Source organism: Montipora foliosa, chromosome 14 (assembly GCF_036669935.1).
Source record: "Montipora foliosa isolate CH-2021 chromosome 14, ASM3666993v2, whole genome shotgun sequence".
NCBI lineage: Eukaryota > Metazoa > Cnidaria > Anthozoa > Scleractinia > Acroporidae > Montipora > Montipora foliosa.
Genome location: NC_090882.1, coordinates 12,762,157 through 12,784,656, shown reverse-complemented (window position 1 = coordinate 12,784,656; position 22,500 = coordinate 12,762,157). Strand labels below are relative to the sequence as shown.

The 22,500-nt window shown below is 39.5% G+C and overlaps 2 protein-coding genes across 2 annotated transcripts in view; one reads left to right on the top strand and one right to left on the bottom strand.

Moving 5' to 3' along the window:
• Positions 1-865: 865 nt before the first annotated feature.
• On the bottom strand, positions 866-16,630 carry LOC137985597 (cyclin-Y-like protein 1-B). The gene is made up of 11 exons (XM_068833226.1): positions 16,263-16,630; positions 16,119-16,172; positions 13,242-13,309; positions 12,506-12,597; positions 12,282-12,317; positions 12,006-12,060; positions 9,954-10,073; positions 8,932-9,046; positions 7,866-7,917; positions 6,305-6,467; positions 866-4,685 (listed from the first exon to the last, which is right to left on the bottom strand). The coding sequence occupies exons 1-11, from the start codon at positions 16,387-16,389 to the stop codon at positions 4,569-4,571; spliced, it is 999 nt and encodes a 332-aa protein (XP_068689327.1). The 5' UTR covers positions 16,390-16,630; the 3' UTR covers positions 866-4,568.
• Positions 16,631-18,129: 1,499 nt separating this feature from the next.
• The window catches only part of LOC137984266 (outer dynein arm-docking complex subunit 4-like), a 14,582-nt gene continuing 10,211 nt past the window's right edge, over positions 18,130-22,500 (top strand). The window contains exons 1-3 of the mRNA XM_068831385.1: positions 18,130-18,350; positions 18,478-18,609; positions 21,819-21,972. Coding sequence (XP_068687486.1) covers positions 18,231-18,350; positions 18,478-18,609; positions 21,819-21,972 — 406 coding nt within the window. The 5' untranslated portion in view covers positions 18,130-18,230. The remainder of the gene's footprint in view (positions 18,351-18,477; positions 18,610-21,818; positions 21,973-22,500) is intronic.

Sequence of the window (22,500 nt, the reverse complement as noted above, 5' to 3'; positions counted from 1 at the left end):
TATTTCGCACTTCCTCCATCTTGTTGACGCTGTACAGTTTGGGCGAATTAAACTACAAATTGGTTGGCACTACCAGTTAGAGCAGTTTTCAAATTACTGTCGAAAGTAACTACGTGATTGCAATTACTACGCTTAGTTATTAGTTTAAAAATCTCGCGCCAGATTATCAACCAATGAAAAGGATAACCAAAACCAATCGCGACTTGCACGCGAGCAAAGTACTACATGGAATTGCTACGAATTTGGATTGGTTCATTGCGTTGTTTGTACCCGCTGTGATTGGTCGAAGTAATTACTTTGGTATTTGTTTTACGACACCAAAAACATGGTTTTCATCTGACGTCACAGCGGCCATGTTGGTGCACAGAAGAATAGAGAAAAAAGTCTTGTGAGAATTTGACTTTATAATGCAAAACATGAGCCATAATTTGCTATTGTTTTGTGCAACATGGCCGTCTCATCGCGTGATTGAAAACCATCTATTGAAAACCGCTCTATACACCTTATTCCAAAAAGGCCGCCATTTAAATATTCTTTTGTTTTTATTCAAATTAGCCCTTGATGCCTCGTTCTTAAGCTTAAAATTCAAAAGAATATTTTATCTTGAACGAGGCAACAAGGGCCAATTTAAATCCCGCGGATATCACAGGCATTCGTCACCAGAGAATCCACTTTCAAAGCACTTTCAATATCCAGTGCCGGTTCACATAAGCGATGCAAGTCAAAGTGAAAGCAATATACGCATGCGCATTAACTTGTTGTTAATTAGCTCCTGAGTTCACGTAAGTTACTTGTGCCTATGCTTCCGTCGTAAGTGTAAACGCAACCCTTAGAAAATAAGGGACACATATTGGTGAGACCATACTTGCAGACACAGATTTTCCCGTGTAAAAAATGTTGATTTATCTATAGGACCAGTAACAGACCTTAGAGGCTCTTATCTGTTGCGTACAAGTTTGTGTAGAAGAAAAGATGTATGTATTCACTCTTCGTATAGACTGCAAAATTTCAGCTGCATACCACTTGTTTAAACCAGATGCTCTGCTGCTCTATGTAACAAAAGGATCCAGGTGAAAGGAACGGGAGATAGGAGCCGGTATAGAACAATAAGACACAACTGTTTTGAGTATGTTTTGGATATCACTGTTTCTCAAAGTCTATATTCTGAACAGATCAAGTAACGAGAAGAGGTTCGTTTATCCAAACGTTGGCCGCATGGCACTGACCCTTATTTCAACAGAGCTATCACTGAGAGTGTAATTTTAGGTGCGGTCTTTATTCCCGTGTCCTTCACCTGAGCGTTAGCCAAAGGAATGAAAATGGGCCCCACACCATGACAGAGGAAAGCTTTGTTCAGGTTATCTGACCTGAGAGCCCCACATAAGGGCAGGAAAAAGCCCTGACTTGTACTTTTGTGAACCAAGAGTGCATTAGATAAGAGTGTTCTTACGGCATGGATGGGCTCCCCAGCACGGTCACAAATGAATCTATTTTTAGAATACCCGTTCCCGCGAAAATTTGTTGTCATGTCCCTGAAAAAACATGGAAGACGCAGTCACATGTGACATGGCTTCTCCTGATTGGTTAAAGTAGCAGCTCTTCCTTTGTTTTCGCGCGTAGTGTATAAAAAAGTCCATTGTGTGACAGTACTGGGTTGAGAGAGAAACACTCTTATCTAATTGGCCGAGTCCGAAAATACCATAATATTCTTTGTTTGTCCCCCCAAATTTTGCATAAGCATTGCTTTCAGTTTCTCTTGGGACTAACAATTGTCCTAAGAGAAAACAAAAACAATGCTTATTCGAAATTTGGAAAAGCAAACAAAAAGATTATGGTATTTTCCGCTTCGGCCAATTCACTCCAGTGCGGGGGCCAATATTCATTACCAGGGCTAACTCACAAATGGATTATATGGGAATAAATATGATACTTATACTTCCACTCTAAAAGATATCTTTGCTTTGAACAGCCTTTCGACAGAGTATTGTGTCTTTCAGCCAATCAACGAACAATGTCTACTTTTACGTCAAATGCATAAATTTAACAAAAAAAAAACACGAAGGCAACTCTAAAAAGGTTCTGTGAGACAGACATCGTTTAAACGACTGACTGAAAATCTTTCTTTTGGCATTGAAAATTAAATTCTCAGGATTTATAAACACTTGAAAATACTCTCCCATTATTCTTGAACTGTCAACTCTGCATGAACAAAAGTCCATGACGCAGAAGTCTCGATCAACGATGGAATGCTGCCCATTAGTAGGGCGGCTACTGCTCGATTTTTGTGCGAACGAAAAAACGTGGCGGTATTGTGTTCCTTGCACGATCAATAATTTTGCATTAAGCGCGAGCAATCCCTGGTGCGGTTACTTGATTGCAGACCAATCAGAAGCGTTCTGGTCATCAAGTCCAATCTGATTGGCCATAATTTGGCGGGACCCATATTCTAAATCTAGGTAATACAGTAAACTAATGGGCTAAGGTCACATGAGAGGAGATCGACAATTCTGGGCTGTGGTCTTCTGACACGCAAAGGCCATCTTCGACCTTAAAGCCTGATTTAGGAAAGCAGTGTGCAGTCGAAATTTAGCATCTTGCGATCTACATCGCAAGGAGTGATTAATATTTTTTCAAAACGACCGTTTATGTGTGGTTGGTTAATGAACACGTCTACTGACATAATTCATATTTCGGCTTAAAAATAAGTGAATGGGTTATTTTCCAACGAAACTGTTAGTGCTGCGTAAGTGGTAGAGTAAGACCAAGAGTCTATTACCCAAGAGTAAAGCCTGGTTTTAACTAGCGACGCAAGCACCAGCATAAGTAGCTTATTCTTGTGAAAACGAACGTCGACATAAGTATCAAAATCAACTGACCAGACGAAGATAATTTCCTTGTGCTTCTGCTGCGTTTCGTCTTCACACGACGCAAGCGAACGCAAGCATAGGCGCAAGCACAAGGAAAAGGAAAAATCTTGATCCTTGAGCTTGTCATTATGCTTGCGTCAACCCCGTTTTCACGGTGAAATAAGCTCTCTTATGCTTTGCGCTTGTGTCGCTAGTGAAAACCAGGCTTCAGAATTTGGTTACGTTTGTCCCAATCATCGTCACAAAAGTACTTTAAAATCAAATCTTGCGGGAAAACAAACAACGGACCAAATCGCCTTACTCAATGTTGTACCCAATTCAAATCTTCCGGGGTGGTAGTGATGGTAATGAAGTCTGCCTCCACTTCATCACAAGGGCAGTACTTTCTCCTCAGTTATTTAAAGACCTTGAGTGTTGGTCCGGCTGGAGTTGAAACCGCGACCTTCCGCACTGTAATCCGATGCTCAACCAACTGAGCCAACCGGTCAGCGGTTAGATTCTTAGATTCTTTGTGTACTATATTTGCATTACAATGTAACATTCACAGTTAAATGATACGGAAATATCTGGAAAAAAAAAACGTTTTATTCCCAAAGGGTTTGAATTGCGTACAACATTGAATTAGTATATCGTTTATTTTCCCGCAAAACTTGGTTTAATAATTGAAACTTTCTAACGCAGATGAGGACTAAGCCAATTTTGGTAAATCTCATTTACTCTTGGATGATGGGCTCTTCGTAAGACACGAAAATTTGATTTTATTTAAAAAAGCTGATAATGGTGCGAATTGCTACCATGAAAAAATACCATAACTGACGTTTCGAACGTTAGCCCTTCGTTAGGGCAATTCGCTCTGAAGAACGGTTACTGAACTCGTTTCATAAAACCAAATTTTCGCCTAAAAAGGATAAGTTCAATTCGACTTACGACTGGCGCGAAAAATCTAGCCTACTTAGGAGCCCATGACTAGGACCAAACAACTCCAATACTAAGCCTATGTCACGGTATTTTTACGAACAGATCTGTAAAAAACAAAGGCAGATCCGGTTCGGTCACCCTACGACGTCAAGTTAGTTTCTTGTGATTGGTCATCGGGCTCCCGCGGGAATGTCATTCGCCGGAAGGAAGACTCTAAAATTAACTAGGTCTGTCAAAAGGCCCGATCAAGAAGTCAATTCGGAGGAATACACTCCTACGGATGGGATCCTGGCCTATTCTAATAACTTCGTCATAAGCAACATATTTTTTCCATCTACTATCTCTTGAATCGTTATGCCTCTAATTGTCAAAACCATTTCTAAAAGAAATGTATGTCCACTTGTCCGAAAATTCAAGATGAATGGCGTGACACATATAGTGGTTTGCTCCGCCACTGTTTCCAGGCTACTGCGTTACAGACAATCCTGTCTCACCTCGTTATTTGTTTACCATGAAGCTGACTTTAAAACGTAACTTTGATTCTGGGTTTCGAAGGGAATTCGTCCTTCCTGGCTTGCCAGTCCTGTGGCTTGTCACGCCAACTGAGGTTAGTTGTCGTCCTTATGTTATACCATTTAAGAAACTGCATGACGCAAATTCCAGATTGCGTCACCGATTTCATTTCACTGATTCTTTCGTCAAGCAGAAGTGTTTCGGAGGTGACCCCACAAATGCCTTGGCCACTATAGAATGCACCTTGTGCATAAGCTTGCAAATGATTCATCAGGATAGAACAGCCATGCTACTTCGAAGTGGCGTAAGTGCATCGGCACTTTTGGATCTGTACAAGTTCGATGTATTTAAATCTCGAAAACGTTCATCGCATGTTCCTGATAGTGCCTGTTGATAAAGAAAACGAATGGATGTATTATTATTATTGTTATTATTATTATTATTATTATTTTTAGGAGTAATCAAAGATTAATAAGTGCGTTCGACAGAATTTTGTGTCGCACGAGGCAGAATCCTTTGCGCAACGAAAATGCGACGTCATAACTGCCCGCCCGATAGAAAGCCCAAAAAACCCTCAGAGCTTTCGCTAGCGTTCACAGGAGACCCTCGAAATTAAAGGATGTAAAATGTAATGCAAATGCTGTTTATGGTCGAAATGCACTTTACTATCAAACTAGTTCACAGGCACCCCACTTTTTATTAATCTGAAAGACACAATTCTAACTTAACAGAAACATGATTAAGAACCCCAACTGGCAGAAAGCAACTAGTTGGCTATTTACAAAGCGTGGTAGAGTTGAATCCGGGACAACCAGAAACAAATCCAAACCAGAGGATACAACGGGATTTGAAAGCCACTGATGCCAGCAGAAACTCGAGTAAAGTACACAACCTCCGTATAACCTTTCGAAGAAACGACTCTTTTTATCGATGTTGACACGGGGATACTCGGAAAAAAATCCAAGTGCTCCTTTACAGGAGTCGAAACTACGACCTTCCGATTTCTAGTTCGGATGCTCCATTTGCCACTGAGCTATAGGAGACTCGTGGACGCATGGCCATTAAGCTGCTGTACCACTCGGCCTGAAATTGTCGAAATGGAGCATTTTTCACTACTGCAAGGATCTTTGGAGATGGCTGTTTATAAGTCCGATAAATGAGGCAAAGAGATGTATTTTTCCGATGGTGTCTCGGGGATACTCGGAAAAATTCCGAATGCGCCTCGGCAGGATTCGAATCTACGAACTTCCGATTACTAGTTCGGATGCTCCACAACCGAGCAAAAGGAGACTCGTGGGAACCAGGCCATTAAACGAGGTTACGTGAGAATTGCCCTGCTACTCTGCCGGAGTTCAAATCTTCGAAAAGGAGGATCTTCGCTATTGCAATGAAGGACATGTTCACCAATTATTCCATGAGCGCGCGTTGGATAGCCAACGAGGCGTATAGCGCCCGCCGAGTTGGCTATGCCAGTCTCAAATCCAACAGCGCGAATGGATGAAATTCTGAACGCTTGGACACTTGGTAATTAAAGCCAATCAGTTTCCAGCTTGGCAACACTTGACGCATTCAGTTTCCGTATTAGGTCAAAAGGAATATCGACTGATAACCGAGATTGACTAAGCTTATCAGAAAGCTAAACATGCAATATCCCAGGTCGAAAATTTAATAATACACGTTAACACTGAGGAGTGAAAAAAGAAAAGATGTATTTTACGATGGTCACTCGGAGATGCTCGGAAAGAATGCGAGTGCGACCTTCCGATTACTAGTTCTGAGTTCGGAGGCTCTACCAATGAGACAATAGACTGGGTGGTGACACTTGTCAGCAGCCAGATACGGCAGTTTGACAGCCCTCTCTAGAAGGTCTATTCAGTCAGTTGCAAATGACAATTATAGAGTTTTTCTAGGGTTTAAGGTACCATTCTCGAAAATGAATTTAATTAGTTTCTATTCCTTTATTATTCGTCTAGATGTTGTTACTGAGTAGAATTTCACACACTTACCTCGAGTTTTTTTGCTCTTTCTTTGCTCAGAGGTTCAAGAGGGAAGACCAAGTCATTGGCATCGGCTAGTGACCGCAAGTCAAAATAATATTTCGCATATACACTTGACGGAACATTGATATTAAATTGTAGTAACTCTAAAAATGCTCTTTCCAATTCATTCCTGGGGAAAACAAAAAGAGATAATATGATTATAGGGCCTTGGCTGACACCCTTGTCACAGACTGTAGCGCTTGTAGTAATTTTTACAAATAATTTATACAATCCATAAAATTACACACACAAAAATGGCAAGAAAATTATGACAAAACAAAATTAATATTTGAACGCCACATATTAGAAATGCAGATGTCAAACGACCCTCTCAGCGAAAAGTCATTGCAGGTATAGACCGCAAAAAAGCCGTATTTTTGCGTTGGAGCGAGGGTGAAAACGAAGAGTCAGACTTGGGAGAGCAGCGAACTCGCCCCAGACGCTCGTAGGGCCATTCTTGCCGGCCATCGTTTCTCTTGCCGGCGGGGCCTCGGCACGAGAAAACGAGGGGCTCTGGTGACAGGAAATTCAAATTTTCTAACTGGCTAGCTTCCTAACCGCAACTAAAAATGGTTGATGTGGCCTGGCCGGTCTGTAAAATGATCAGAGAGTCCTTGTTTAAAACTACGATATTTCCAGGAAACCATGACTACTTATTGCTTCTTTCTCTTTGATATGAAGGGAGACATTCTCTAAGTTGAGGCCACTAAAAGCTTCACATCGAGACTGGCTCTTCGAATGTAATGCTTCTGAGCGCCACCATGTTTAGTACTATTGACAACTCATATATGAACTCCGGAAGTCCTAGAATATGGGTTCTCGTAAGAAAGCCCCGCCGGCTAAGGAAAATGATGGGATCTGGGAACGAAAATTCCGCAGGGCGCGTGAGCTTGAGCTTGAGTGAGGCTCCAGCCAGTTTGAGTTTGAGTGAGGCTCCAGCACTTGGCTAAGTAGCCTGACTTCTGGCTGTTGTACACAGTTGTGGTCTCATTCACACAGAAGCCCTTAAGGCTAATCCTGCCAAGCCGACCACATGCTGGAAAGGTCAGACCACAACACCGGGAACACTGTCCCCTACTCTTTTCGAATAGTGTGTGGGATCTTTAACGTCCCACAGACTTAATGAACAAGGGTTGTGAGACGGGACCTCCGGCTTATCGTCCTTATCCGAGAAGACTAGAGAGTCTAACCATTTGCAGATGTAATTACAAAGGCAGCACTTTCTCCTCAGTTATTTAAAGACCCTGAGTGTTGGTCCGGCCGGAGTTGAACTCACGACCTCCCGCGTGACAGCCCGGTGCTCAACCAACTGAGCCACCAGTGAGGCTCTCGCACAGGAGAATAAGAACATTCACCATCCACCAATGTGACCTGCGTTCGATTCCCAAACTTGGGATCATATCATATTCACAAGAGCATGCATCTTATTGAGAACTGACAAAGATTTTTTTAAACCATTAGCACTATTACATACTATACTGTATGGAGCTACAGTGTTAATCAGCAGAGGGATTTCCTAAATACTTACATGTCTTCAACAGTTATATCTTTTAAAATTTGACAATAGTCTACATTCCACACTGTTGAGAAACAAAAGAAAGATTGTTGGGCAAAATTGTTAAATGGAAGTACTGAAATCATCCCATGAGTCACACATTATTTTTTGATGTGAAGTTGCTGGTTTGAAGGAGGTATGTTTTTAACTTGTCTTCACACAATCACATATTTTTTCACCATTAGAGATAATAAGTTTCAAAATTTGCAAGAGACTACTGTCTTGACATGCAATAAGCTGGCTGTCATTCATGGCTCTAAAAACACAATGTGCTTATTTTAAGCCCTCTAATATCAAGATAAGTGACCGTTGGGAATACCCCATGCTGTTCTGCACTTTCCCCAAGTTACAATAACATTCTGCTCAGGAAAAGTCGTCAGGGTTTGGTATCCTGGCACTTTTAATGTTTTTGATACCATAAAGTGAGTAGGAAAGATAAACACAGCCAGACAAAGTCATTGCAAAAATGATATACATAGCTGGTCAATCTTCCCAGTGAGTGATCTTCATGGAACCTCCTGCCCAAGGAAGTCAGGCTTGAAAATTGGTCATTATTCTAAAGCACCTCCCACCCCTTAGATCATGTGGGCTTTTATCCAAACACAGCAAAACTACAATGAGAAAACCTCTTTCAGTTTTCCTATTTCTGAAGACTATATTTCCAAATACTGTATATGCATGATACCGGTACTCTTATATCTCTTAGAAGGTGCAACCCCTAGGATTGGTGATATTTTAGCAGATCGCAATCTCTGACTCTCACATGCAGCCCTGTTGCAATTGGTTTTAAACAGTGGGCTTTCCCATCGAAGCAACATTATTTGAGAGTCACAAGCAAGGTGTAATAAAGATCTTACTAACTTGTTTTATCAGACTGTACAGTTACTAAGGGATCTTTGGGGTTTTTTTCCAGGACAATATTAGGCCCTTGTACAAACTTGAAAGAATGAGGGCAGTAACTTACAGCATGGAATTCAGCCTTGGTTAGTAAAAGGTAACTACCTCTTGAAGCCATAGGAGATGTATGGTCAATAATTACCTGCTTGATCATCCCACACTTTGGAGGACAATAAAATAGCACCAAGCAGAATTCTTTTCCAGTTTCCAGGATATGCATCAATCTCAGCATATGTTAAAAGTCTCTCAAGATACACCTGAGGAGCAAAGTCAATGGAAAGGCTACCATGTGAGCAGAGGCCCTTCCACCTTCTTGGATAAGTCAGGAAAAGGAAGCCTTGACCTCTGCCAACCGCTTCGACTTTTTTTGATTTCCGCTCATCCAAAGAAATGGATGAGTCAGTCCAGTTTTGACTTGACAAACCCGTCTTTTAAATTTTGCGCCCAATCAATCATCAAGACAATATTTTTGAAATTTACAACAGCGTGCCAATTTTTAACTGTCTTATTCCCCATGACTATTTCCTCCATATATCATTTACAGAAACTAGTCTACTAGAAACCAAAAGATTGAAAGGGCCTCTGCTCCAAGGGCTGAAAAAGCACTAATGAGCTTGCTAATCTAACGAACGGCTGATGAAAAACTATTGTTCCAAACATTAGCTAAATAATCTTCTTACAGTGTTTAATAGCAGAGTTCCGGCTGCATGTGTGGAGCACCATGGGTAAGAAAATATGGTAACCCATCTGTGCGAAAAAATTTGGTTTTGGTCACTGTAAGACCAGACGACCGTCCACCCCTCCATGTAAGCCAATGTGACCATTATCACGTGACCATATGTGCTCATATGTGCTCATTGAGATCAGCTGTTTCTTTTAAGTTGGCCGCTGACCAGGTACTGGGTCTTGATTGGATCAATGGTTCAAGCCAGGTTAACTTATTGTAAGAATACAGTCATGTAAATAACCTGGGAGCTCCACTTTTAGGCTTACCTATATTTCCATTTATCTACTTGTTTGATACAACCAAAAGTATGTGTTTCTCTCCCCATTGGCACAGCACCACAGTTTCTTATGAAACTATAACCCCTTCATTCTTAATATCACACTCTACTTATTCTTTATAAGATCAACTGGAGATGTAATCTGTTAATTATGACTTACTAGAGTAATTATTGCACATTCTGCAGTGAGTTGAGCAGCATGAAATAAAGTTTTGATAAACTTGTAAATGTGTCTGTGTTCTGGATCAACTCTGTCGTAGTAATCTGGAACGGGGTCATGCTTTAAATAAGAGAGAAAGTAATGGCAGTCAGTGAAGCTGCGACCACAATGTTTTGGGCAGTCTGGCTGGCATAGTGATCATCAACTGCCCCTACCACCTCAGCAATCACATGCAGGCTGAGTTTCAGTTGATCTCAACATGATTTGGAGGCTTTTCTCCAGGTAATCTTACCATTATAATTACCACTATATGGGAGTAAGGGTGGCTTTGCAGTTATCAACCATGCCTCTAACCTGCAATCAGGCCAAAAAGAGCCTCGCTCTCATGTCCTCCTATGTCAGTGCTCACTACATTTTTCGTTTCTTCATCCCCTCGTGTAACAAAAATAGAGCCTGATTGCAGGTTAGCAAGCGTCCCACCTCTGTCACCAGCATTCAACCCTGGCCTTGGGCATGAGGTCATACGTGAGCTGACCTTCAGTTGAACTCAATCAGCCCCAAGGGTTTTTCTCCAAATACTCCGGTTTTCCTCCATCCTCCCAATACAATTTATATAATAACCCAAGTTGTTCTCACATTTTGATTGGTTCTTGCCTATGATCTATTAGAGGACAGACGCACGATTGACGCCACCATCAGCTTTTATGCGAATAAAGTTTAATTCTTTATTATATAAAACAAATAGATTCCATGTAGCCGTGGGTCTGTTCAGTAATAGATCACAGAAGACGTCAAAATGTGGTAAGAACATCAGTGACACACTCGGCTATCGCCTCGTGTGCCACTTTTTTGTTCTTACCACATTTTGACGTCATGTGTACATGTGATCTATTACTGAACAGACGCACGGCAACATGGAATCTATTTGTTAAGTAGATTCTCAGTAAATTACATCCAGCTACTCTCCAAGTACAGTATGGTCTCTTTTGTTTTAGGAGTATCCAATTAAAGCATTAATGGGGGCCTAGTGTCTTCTTGCATATATTACCGGACTTTGACAAATCATTAAACAACAACTGCAACAACAACATTTACACAAACCCAGTTCCAAATCTAGACAGTTTCACAAGGTCAAAACCATACAAAATGCTGTTTGGAAGCATGATTTACACAAAGCCAACCCAACATTAATTTTTTTTAACACATGCTGATGTTATTCCCATTTGCTCCTGCTTCACCAATGTGACATAAAATGCAGTCTGAAAGAACCAACTATTATACATGTAGTTACATGTATCACACACCATATGCATGGTTTTGCCATGTTGAATCTTCTTGCGTAAGTCACCTTTCAGGTACTTGGTCCCAAACTTAGCCAAAAGGCCTGGTTGTTCAAAAGCAGATTAACACTAATCCCAGATTGAAATTAACCAAGGAGTTTATTTCTCTTCTCCCAAATGCTGTTTAACACTGATAATCAGCAAAACTTTACATTAGAAGAAGCTAATCTTGAAAAAGAGAAATAAGCAAAAGAAAGTTTCACCAAAAAGTTGAAAACACGAAACAAAACTTTCTGCTAATCCTGGATTAAGTTAATTGGCTTTCGAACAACTGTGCCCAGGAGTTTATGGACATTACTAAACCACAAAACAGAGAAACAAAACACCAAAACACCATGTATGATCCCACCATATATTGAATACTAACTGACAAAGGTAGCCAGGATTTTGCGATTAAATATTGTTTTAGGCCTAATTAGGCCTAAAACATTATTGCTCCTATTCATTGAGATTAAGATCAGGATTAAAATTAACACTGAGATAAGAAGCAATAACGTTTTAGGAATTAGGCCTAAAACGATATTTAATCTCAAATCCAACCTTCATGAGTTAGTATTCTTGAAATTTATGGTGGGGTCATACATATGCATGAGAATGGTGTTTTGGTGATTTGCCCCGCTGTTTCGTGGTTTTGTAATGCCCGTTTAAACACCATTCAGTGAAAGAACAAAATAACAAGCTGGGATGTAAGATTAATCCCTGATTTTCTTACCGTTAAAGGATGAGCTTTTTCATCAAATATGTCGAGAGATCTTACTTCTCTATCTCTGTAATATAAAGAGGCATTCAAAATAATAATATTATTGCTTATAAATGCAGAATTTTAGCACTTTGGCTCTAGAAATTATCACACTTCCTAAGGATCTGAGTCCAAAAGGGATCTAGGCTGGTCTGATTAAAAGTTTGAAGTTAAGTTGAAACCACCACTGAACCTTTTCAAATTTCTTGCAATTATTATTTTTAAAAATAGACAGAACATTTCACTCACCGGTTTTTTATATGGTAATATATTGCTAATGCCACACTGAAAAAAAAGGAAAAATGCAATAAGGGAAAGCCTTATAGTTTTCTATGGTGATACTTTGCATTGTTTAATTAAAAAAAAAACAACATCTTTTTGCCATTTACTTCTCATCTATTTTCTAGGCACAGAACAAAGTATGTCATTTAATCACTGTGACTAACTGTAAGCAAGAACAGAATCACATTTACCATTTGATTGTAGATTTCAGATTTGGCTGACTAACAGTGCTGTCATCAAGAAAAATTGTTGAGCAGGAACTAAATTTCCTTGTAAGAGTGCCCTAGTAAAAAAGAAATGATGCTAAATATCTCTAAAGACTACTGTAACTTCGCAGCTCTAAGCTGTAAACTCTCGAGTACATCAGTCTGAGAGTTAACTTTACCACACCTGTGCTAGGCCACATCACAGTAACCAAAAATTGTAAAATCATCATCTTGTAAAGGCGTTCAGCAGCAGCCATGGGAAAAGAATTTCTCAGTTCTGCTAATACATCTTAAGAATTTGAACTCTTTACATATGAAAGTAGGCAGCGCAGAGATGCGTAAATTCTCACCCACCCCACAGATCGTTGGTTTTTGTAGTAATTAAGAAAGTGAACACTGTTAGCTGTTCACCTTCTCTTCATTAGGAAAGCTTTTTAATTTTAGTTGGTAGTGTAGTAAATTATTATTATATGTTTTTTCTCATTTTTATTTAATATGTATTGTTATGATTGCAAGGTGCATTCAACTGTGTAGCCTACATGTAGCACAGTACAAAGAAATCTAAGCATGACATAAACATAAACATAAACATTATTCATTTTTATAATTATGAATTCCTCATAATGCCGCAACATGTCTTAATGCCACAAAAAAACCATAGAAATGAACGGCTTTTGTCAATTATATCTACACTGTAGTTATGCAAGAGATCAGCCTTTACCCCAATGCCATTTCTTTTTTCACTTCCTGTTGACATTGTGCGCTTTCCTGGAAAAGTTCCACTGTTACCTGGATACAATAAGATTTCAAATTAACAACTGATAATGCACACTCTACGAAGATCCTGGTGTAGTAGGGTTGTGGTTTCAGCCTCTGGACTCTTCGCCTTGGAGTCAGGTAAACCCTCACCTCATCCACTCGGAGATAGATTGTATGTAGGTTCACACCTTATTTTGATAAGTACTCCTTGATCGATTGCAGGGTATATAGCTCCAAGGACTAGAGCTTTGAGCTGAAACCTATACAGGGCTCGAAATTGCGACCAATACAGTCGCATTTGCGACTACATTTTTCCCTTTGCGACTAAAATATCTGGAGAGGTCGCAAATTTGCGACTTGTTGTCACCTTCGCTGTTTCGAAACAAAAGGGTTAGCAGTTGCCACTTTGCTGCTACTTTTGCTAAAATAAATAAAGAAATAGTTATTTTGTTTCTCGCTGTGACTTTTCTCTGAAGATAGCGTAATTGTAGAGTAATTTAGCTGCGATGTTACGTGCACAGCTCCATTTCTTCGATCACCGCCATTTTCAGCGGTTTCTTTACACACAAGTATTGCGGGCTCATATTTTTTTTGCTAAACCGCTGACAACACAATGCAGCGCGGCGATTTTGCGACTAAAATTTGCGAAATTGCGACTAAATTTTTGTACCTTATCGCAAAATGCGACTGGATGTTTTCGTTAATTTCGAGCCCTGCTATATCCAAAAGTTTAGAGACAACACTGGTGGCTGACCAAGAAGCAAGATAACGCAAAATGCAAAAAATTACACTTAGTCTATTTAGGCAAAAATCTATCCCTAAGGGATATTTCCCAAAAGAGGAAAGAACAAGGACACTTTCATAATCTGGTATGGGAACTGCAACTGGTGGACCAAGAATTTTATTTCCGGATACTTCATCTGACCATTTGCCATAAAGGCTGCAGGGATAGTTGTGAACTACCTCAGCAAGTCTCTCCTCAGAAAAAAAAACCAGTACCTTTGGATGGCATCGTATTCTTGAATATCCGCTGACATAAAAAACAGCTGACACCTCGGTCTTATATAATAATTATTATTATGCTTCTGTTTATGTCGCACCCAGTTTACACAATATTATTAACATGACATAAGCATTCAAGTATAACCACAAGAAAATGGAGAAAAAAATCCCTTTTTCTTATACATGTACTGACAGCCTGTTTGTCACTCCCAGTTTACGCTGTTTATGCTGGTATCCGGATGTTTCGCCCGAAAGCCTGTTCGCCCGACGGAGATTCGCCCGGAACTACAGATGATTTGCCCGACGATATTTAATTGACTTAAATTGGTACACATCAACAATCATAACATGAAACCAATAAATAAGGGAGAATTTAACATTACCTAGCATACAAACAGGCTCTTCTTTGTTCAACAGGTAAGGTGAGGTTAGACGCAAACTTTCCATCACCTTTTTCCATAACAACATGCCAATGTCCTCAAATGAATGATTAACCAAAGCAACGTAAACAAAATCTTGTCACAGTTGCGTTTGTTTCCCAAACCATAGTTTGGAAATTTAGTTTTCCAAATTCCCTTTAATGGTCTAAATGACCCCCCACTCGAAAAAATTAACTGGAACGCTGCAGTTCCACACCAACCAACTCAGTACCCTCTATTTCTGCATAACAAGTACCACAGGCAACCCAGTTTACGCTCGTCAGGCGTCTAGTTTACTTGATCAGAACATTTGATGACACTTTCTTTCAAACCGGCACAAAATGAAATAAGGAATCTTTCGCAAAGAATTGAAAAATCAATAAGCGACATTCACGTTCCCTGCCCTAAGGTTATAATTATAATAATAACTTTATTATACACAGAATTCAAAAAGTTGACACTTATTTACATTGAAGCTGTGCACAGAATAATTATAAAATACATATAAAAAAATAAATTAAATAAATAAGTAAGTATAAAGGCGAAATATATATATATATATATAACTAAAATTATAAACATTCATTTCTCAAACCAATAGTAATTATTATTATCGTTGATTGGTACCATCGGGCGAATCGTCTTTCGCTTCGGGTGAATCTCCATCGGGCGAAAAGGCTTTCGGGTGAATCAACCGTAATTCTTAATGCTCATGCTTGTGGTTATGCTTATAGTTCTGTCTTGGTGTAAATGCAAAGCAGTGGTTGTGAGCCTCTGCTAAGAGTTTGAGGTATAGTACATGTTCACCAGGAATTACTTGTAAAGAGCCAACAATGCCACTTCCAGTTAAATGATCGTCCAGACATTTTAGTATCGCAATATACAATACAATTAATCTAAGTATGCTTGACTTATAATGTGTGGTGTTAAAATTCAGGGGCTCATTGATGAAGCATATTATAAAACAACTGGAAGAATTATACTGAATTTTAATTTATGACCCAATAATTTTAAAATAATGTAGTTAAGGTCCAAGGTAAAGCAGGATTTTGATATAAACCATTCCACCATTTAATTCCATTGTTTCAGAAGATTATAAAGAAGAATAGAAGTCATACAGTCTGTAACGCATGGATGAATTAGCATGATGTTTCCTGCGGGGAAGCTGATGTGGACAGAAAGAAACGTTTCCTAAAATTGCACTCGAAGTTCTCTTAACTTACACTTTTCATTCACTAGATTAATTGCGACTGTTGTACATATGAGCTTATTTTCCGCCCGATCGATCGACCACGGCCAGGGATAGATTCGCGTTACACAAAGACTTTGCTTACATCTGCTCACATGTGACATGGATGTGATCGTACCCCAAACTTTTCGACAGCATTTAAAATTATATTATTCTTAAGCTTTCATACCTGGATTGGACATAGATCTGTGCAAAAATAGCGTCCCTTTATGATTTGAAAGATCTGCGACAAAATTAGCGAGGAGAGAACCATCATTAATTCAATTTCCAACAGCCGAAGGACTTCAATAAACACTGGAGGATCTCTATGTACCTTCTCTGTCGCTGATATGTGGTAATTCGAAGGACTCGTTAGCAAGTCCTGCCCTGTCATAAGGCTCATGTTTAGCCATATGGCCGCCATGAGGCGAAGGAAGAACACAACATTGAATGTTACCCATCGCAGTTTGAGCGATCGATCTGTGGCTCCTTTGCCGTTCACGTCAAATCGTTTTTTCCACCACAAAACTTGGCCGCTACATCACTAATCACTTCTGCTTTCCGATCTCTAGCTTCAAATCCATCTCTGAAAAGCCTCGGAATGTCCACATGTTGAAGCAAAGTTTCTCTGTAAGGCGTATTTCCAGATCAAGTAATGTGTGAACAATATAAACTGGAAATATGACCGAACAACAAACACTTGCAATCATCTGGTTTTGCCCTTTGATTGGCCCAGCACCAAACTTGACGTCATGCACGATTGTAAAATTCGAAATTTCTCGATAGACCCAGGGAGATGAACTCTTCTTTCGTTAATGTAGCGTATCCAACTGGCAAAACACACACTTTACAAAATCTATCAAAGACACGACATGAAAATAGGAATCAAAACTTATCCCAAGTCACGTCACATATGAAACAGCAAAGACCCCCCTCATGTTTATTGTGGTCGGGGGGCGGAGTCCAGGGGAAACAATATCTTTAATAAAATGCAATCCAATCCAATCCAGAGGTATTTTATCTTTAATGAAATACCACTTTTACCAGATAAAATACCAAAAAGATAAAATAAAGAAAAAAAAATAAAGAAAGAATGACAGGAAGCCAAGGCCAAGGTTCCCAGAGTACAAGCAGATTGTCCAGAAAGGGAAGAATGGCCTCCCACGAGAGGAACCTTTGAACCCAAGACTTACCGAAACCGAAAGGATGTTGCCGAGATGTTCCCTGGGAAGAAAAGCTTGGGGGGTTGAGATAAGCATAAAACTGAATTTTCAGTGGCGATAAATTTAAACATGGTGATGAACATAGGGAATGGCATAGAACAATCCCGTAGGCTCCCGAGTGTTCTTGCCATCCCGCGGAGTTGGGACATTTTCTCTTGGTTGACCGAAAGAATTTCAATATGGCCAACTTAGTCATTTAGAGTTGAGTTCTTGAGAGAAACGTAACGTCATCTAGTTTTCAGAATAAAATGTTTGGAAAGCCTTTTCCGGATTTTTCCCTATTTCGTATCAGTGTTTATCAACGATGAAATGATGTATGATGGATCATATATGAAATGCGGATATGAAATCAAATGAAGCTATGATCCTCACAGTTAGGAATGCAATTTTTACAATTGCGTAAAGAAGCCTGAAAAATTCAGGACTTCAACGGGGTTTGAACCTGTGACCTCGCGATACCGGTGCGACGCTCTAACCAACTGAGCTATCAAGCGAATGAAGGGGGTATTTTCTAAAGAAACTGTGGTGCTGCGTCGGTGGGGAAGTACTATACAAAAACTTGGTTTTATCAGCGTAGTTGATAATGTAAATTGGCCACCGTACAGAGATTCTAAAAGCTGACGTTTCGAGCGTTTGCCCTTCGTGAGAGCGAATGACGAAGGGCTAACGCTCGAAACGTCAGCTTTTAGAATCTCTGTACGGTGGCCAATTTACATTATCAACTCCGTTGATAAAACGAAATTTTTGAGCTATCAAGCCACTGACAAACGACCAGCTCCCAACGGGTGCTCAAACCCCGTTGAAGTCCTGAAATTTTCAGGCTTCTTAACGCAATTGCAAAAATTGCGTTCATAACTGCGAGGTCATAGCTTATTAATATTCAAGATCTTGAAGAGTGCGGAAGTAAATGCCGGCGCCAAATAATGCAGCGGTTTCTAATTAACCGGAGAGGTACTGGGTTCCACTTAGCAACATTCCTTAACGACCACATACGAGGAGCCATATTTACACTTCGTCGTGTTCTTGGAGGAAAATATTAAACACCACCAATCTCACCATCAAGAAGCGATTTAGCAGCTATGTATGACGACGACGAAGAACTCGAAGGCCCGAAGAGCTCAGCCACAACTTACCTTTCAGAAGGAAATGTGCATTTTAACCAGGGAGAATATAAGAAAGCCCTTGATAGCTATACACAGGTAACTTATTTGCATAATTGCGCAATTCAAGCCCCTTGCAAAAGGGCGATTCTTCATCAAAATGTGTAAAAGTGGGATTTGAGGTAATTTATTTAGTTATCTTTTGTTTCATTGAACATTCGTGTAGGCCTTGGAAATACAACCAGGATACAAAGCCTGTCTTGTTCAGCGATCAAAGTGCCATCTTCATCTGGGAGACACTGATGCAGCTCTAAGAGATGCTGAAGAATCATTGGCAGAAGATCCTGAGTACATAAAGGTGTTTTCTTTGAGAGAAATAGTATAAATTTAATACCTGATGAAGAAAAAAAATATCTAAAAAAAGAGAAAAGAGACGGAGTTTGAATCTACAACTCTGTACATGTACTGTATGTTAGTTGTGGTTCAAATTTCTTCTTGGTTTAAAATTTCTCAAACCATTTTAATTTTGATTTTTCTTTGTCTTATACTCATTATCATAATCTGAAACAGAGAAAATCAAAACTGATATGGTTAATTTAAAGAATTTTTTTTATCTACACTCAGGGTCTGGGCGCCCTGAGCCTGCATTCCGGCTTCTTTCTCACGAGAATCCCGCATCCCACACTTTTTCATCGCTGTCCTGAATCCCATTTTTCCTTTTTGAAAAATTACATTTAAAAAGACAATAACTGCAGAAGCTGATAAAATTTAATCTGTACATTGCAGCCCCTTCAGATTGATATTTTCAATTTGCGCGAGTTTTAAGGATATAAATGAAAAAGAGAAATAGCTGTTCAGACCTCACTAAGATGAAAGCGCACAATATGACAGTGTGATTTGCCGTCTGCTGAATGAGAGTCGAAAATAGATAGTGCATGAGAAAAAAAATAGCATTATGTAAAAAACAGTGTGCCATGGCTGCAAAGACAGGAGGTTCGAGTGGGCAACCTCATTCCCTGAGGGTCTCTCTTCTCTGCCTCCCTTGTCGTTGAGAAGAGACCCTGGTTGCAGCTGGTCAAATGGCACTACTTGACAAACATTTTTAACACTGGGGTAGGGTTATGTTTCTGTTATATTTTGATCCCCCAACTCGTATTTGTTTGACAAGGCATAAAAAAAAAAAATTATTACCATACAATGTAAGTTTCAAAAAGGTAAATGTTATATTCCCACAGGAGATTCCCAAAAAAGTGGTCATGAACACTAAAAACATGAGCTTTTGCGACCAAATAAGACCTTCGGTGTCGAGCGGCGAATATTAACGGCCACACATAAAAAAGATTTCGTTAGTAACTCAGGTTGCTTTTGCGGAAGTCATACACTATGATCATAAAACAATACACCACACCTTATGTTTGCTTGATAAAATGTCTCTTATTTTACCAATGCTAAAAATATACTTCACAAATTTATGTTGTAAACACCAACCAGCAAGCTGTGTGCAGTAAAAGGAAAAAAATATAACAATGATAATTTACGGAAAGATGTTGAAAATAATATAAATAAGTTAAAACTGTCTACTCGCTGTACAAGCTTGCATTACTTAAGAATAACTTTCTTTAACATTTAAAAGAAAAACAAAAACCAAAGAACAAAATAAAATACCTGCACAATCTTGTTTGATTTGAGGTTGATACAGAACATTAATTTTCAAATAAACATGACACCGACTGATTGGTCACCAAACATGTTAATTGTTTCCCATACTATTAGATAAACGTTTTACTAGCTTTCTTGCACTACAAAACCTTTTCTCTGCAAACTATTAAGCATTCTTCGTTATCTCTCAATTCGACTGCTTTTGAGCTTTTTCAAGGATTTTTGAATTCAGACCTTCACACTAGCATAAGTGAAATTTGAACGACGCAATGTGAGTTTATTTTCTGTTCCGTCCGAGCAATAAGATAACAATTTTTTGCCTTTTACGTTGAATTCCGTGTGTAGTACATAAAACACCTTGCTGTGAAATGTTTCGATGGTCTGGCCACAAAATCAGACGAGAAGGCCTACATGCGAGGTCCCATAACACACTTGGAAAAGCACCCAGATTTTTGGGAGCCACTTGACCAGCTGCAACCAGGGTCTCTTTTCTCAATGACCAGGGAGGCACTGAGACCCTGGGAATGAGGTTTTCGGATGGGGAGATGAGAATAAAGAAACCAGAGAAACATCTGTGGACAAACTACATTTTAAACTATCATTTACGAGAAATACATGTACACTCTAATCCATACAAATTAACACATTCTTTACATTACATGACAGCTCACATAACTAGTACTTTGAAGCATCCCGTTTCTGTGTGTCAAACTCCTATTGATGTATGATATGAAATATATTTGATAATGAAATGAATCACATATTGAACCGTGGATCATATAGCTTCACTTGGCTTCGCTTGAGACTTGTATTACCATGCACCTTGAGTCCTTTATAGGAAAAAATGTCTCAAAGCCATTGGTTGCCTTTTGCATTCTAACAATCGTAACCTCCGGAATTCCTCATAGACGGTGAATCCCGCTTCCCGGAAAGCATTCAATTCCTGAATCGTGCACCACATTTTGATAGAATCCTGTGTCCCAGGAATACCCTTCCAGACCCTGTACACTTTGTCTGACATTTATAAAGCTTACATGCATGTCCCTTGTTTGACTTAAACAACTGTCACTAGGACAGAGATCCATAGAGGCTTATTTTTCCGCGAACTTGTCAGTTGGAGGCCTGGGTGGAAAATTCTCAGAAAAGATGGCTACCATGTTAAAAATAATCATACTTACCTGTTGAAATTATTGAGCCCCTGGAATGACTTCAGAATACCCCACTTCTATTGTTTTCTTAAAGCGGCATTGTTGGAAGCATGAGGCAGATGTATTCATATGCTAATTAGTGGCCAGATATTGTAGATTTTAGCTGCAAGCATTTCATTAGAATTAGGTGAGTAAACAATGAGGCATTAGCCAAAATAGAATCTGTAAGTGGACCACTTAATGAATGCATAAATTATATCCAGGATAGTAAGGTACTGGTAATAATATGCACGATCTTTATGGAAGGTAACACCTGATTATTAACCTTTAAATATTGACACTAATTTTATTGACATTTAGATTTAGGGACTGAGGTACAGTGTGTAACTGGTTTACAGTAACGTTTTAACAAAATCCAGTTCATCAATTTCTTGGGTCAGTTTGCAAATATCAAGAAGTCAGTTTGCAAACATCTAGAACTAGAGAGAAGTTAGAGGGATGAACTGAATATTTGCTGCTCCCTCCTTCCCTCCTCCAAAGACTGCTGAGGTTAACTGTGAAAAATTTCATGTCATTTCATTGTGAACTTGTTAGCAATCATCATTGGCAGTAGTAAGAATATGAATGAAACATATAAATTTTGTCTGTTGGTGAACTGACTTCTTGATATGCACCAGGAAGCGGCAGAATAACTGGTTACTGACCATGACACCTTGGGCTGATGACTGTATATTAATTACTCTGTGATAAATATCTTTAGGGACTTTATCAGAAGGCAGAAGCCCTTTATTCAAAGGGTGACTTTGAACATGCTCTAGTGAACTTTCACCGCGGAGGCAAGCTGCGGCCTGATAAGGAGGAATTTAAATTGGGGATTCAGAAGTCTGAAGAGGCCATTGACAATGCCATTGGAAGTAAGATCTCCCTGGTTAATCCAGGTGATCTGGTGACGTAATTCGTAGGACTGGGGAGAAAAATCTTAATGCCATATCCCACAACTGTGCGCAGCCTTATTTTCGAATTCAACATGGCAGAGGCGAGGTTAGATCTTGTCGGGTCTACTTGAATGTTCATTCAGTAACAGGAAATGTGGTAGACATGTAATGATCAGTGTGAGTTTTGACGATGGCAATACTGCAGGGAGTTTGGAAACAACACCTAAGGCTGCGCACGGTTGTGGGATACTGTGTTAAAATTTTTCTTCCCAGTCCTCCAAATTACGTCACCAGATCACCTGGATAAAGTTAAGAAAAAAAAGACTTTGTGGGTTTCAATTTTGAATTTGTCAGAATCATCGTTCAAAGTCTCAAATTCCACTCAAAAATTACCATTATGTCCCCTTAAAAATAAATTACTGGAATCTTGGAAATTATGGATGTGGTGTGACTGAAGGGCTATAATTATGATAAGTATTGGATTGGGGGTGAAAAGCCTTTCCTGTG

Bases quoted from the DNA above. Each gene is read 5' to 3' on its own strand.
- LOC137985597 (XM_068833226.1), bottom strand. From the start codon at position 16,389: ATGGGTAACATTCAATGTTGTGTTCTTCCTTCGCCTCATGGCGGCCAT. The intron at 12,598-13,241 runs GTAAAGGCTGAT...CTTTTTTACTAG, and splicing joins AAAAAAGAAATGGCATTGGG to GGCACTCTTACAAGGAAATT. The intron at 12,318-12,505 runs GTAAATGTGATT...CTTTTTTTTCAG, and splicing joins CTGAAATCTACAATCAAATG to TGTGGCATTAGCAATATATT.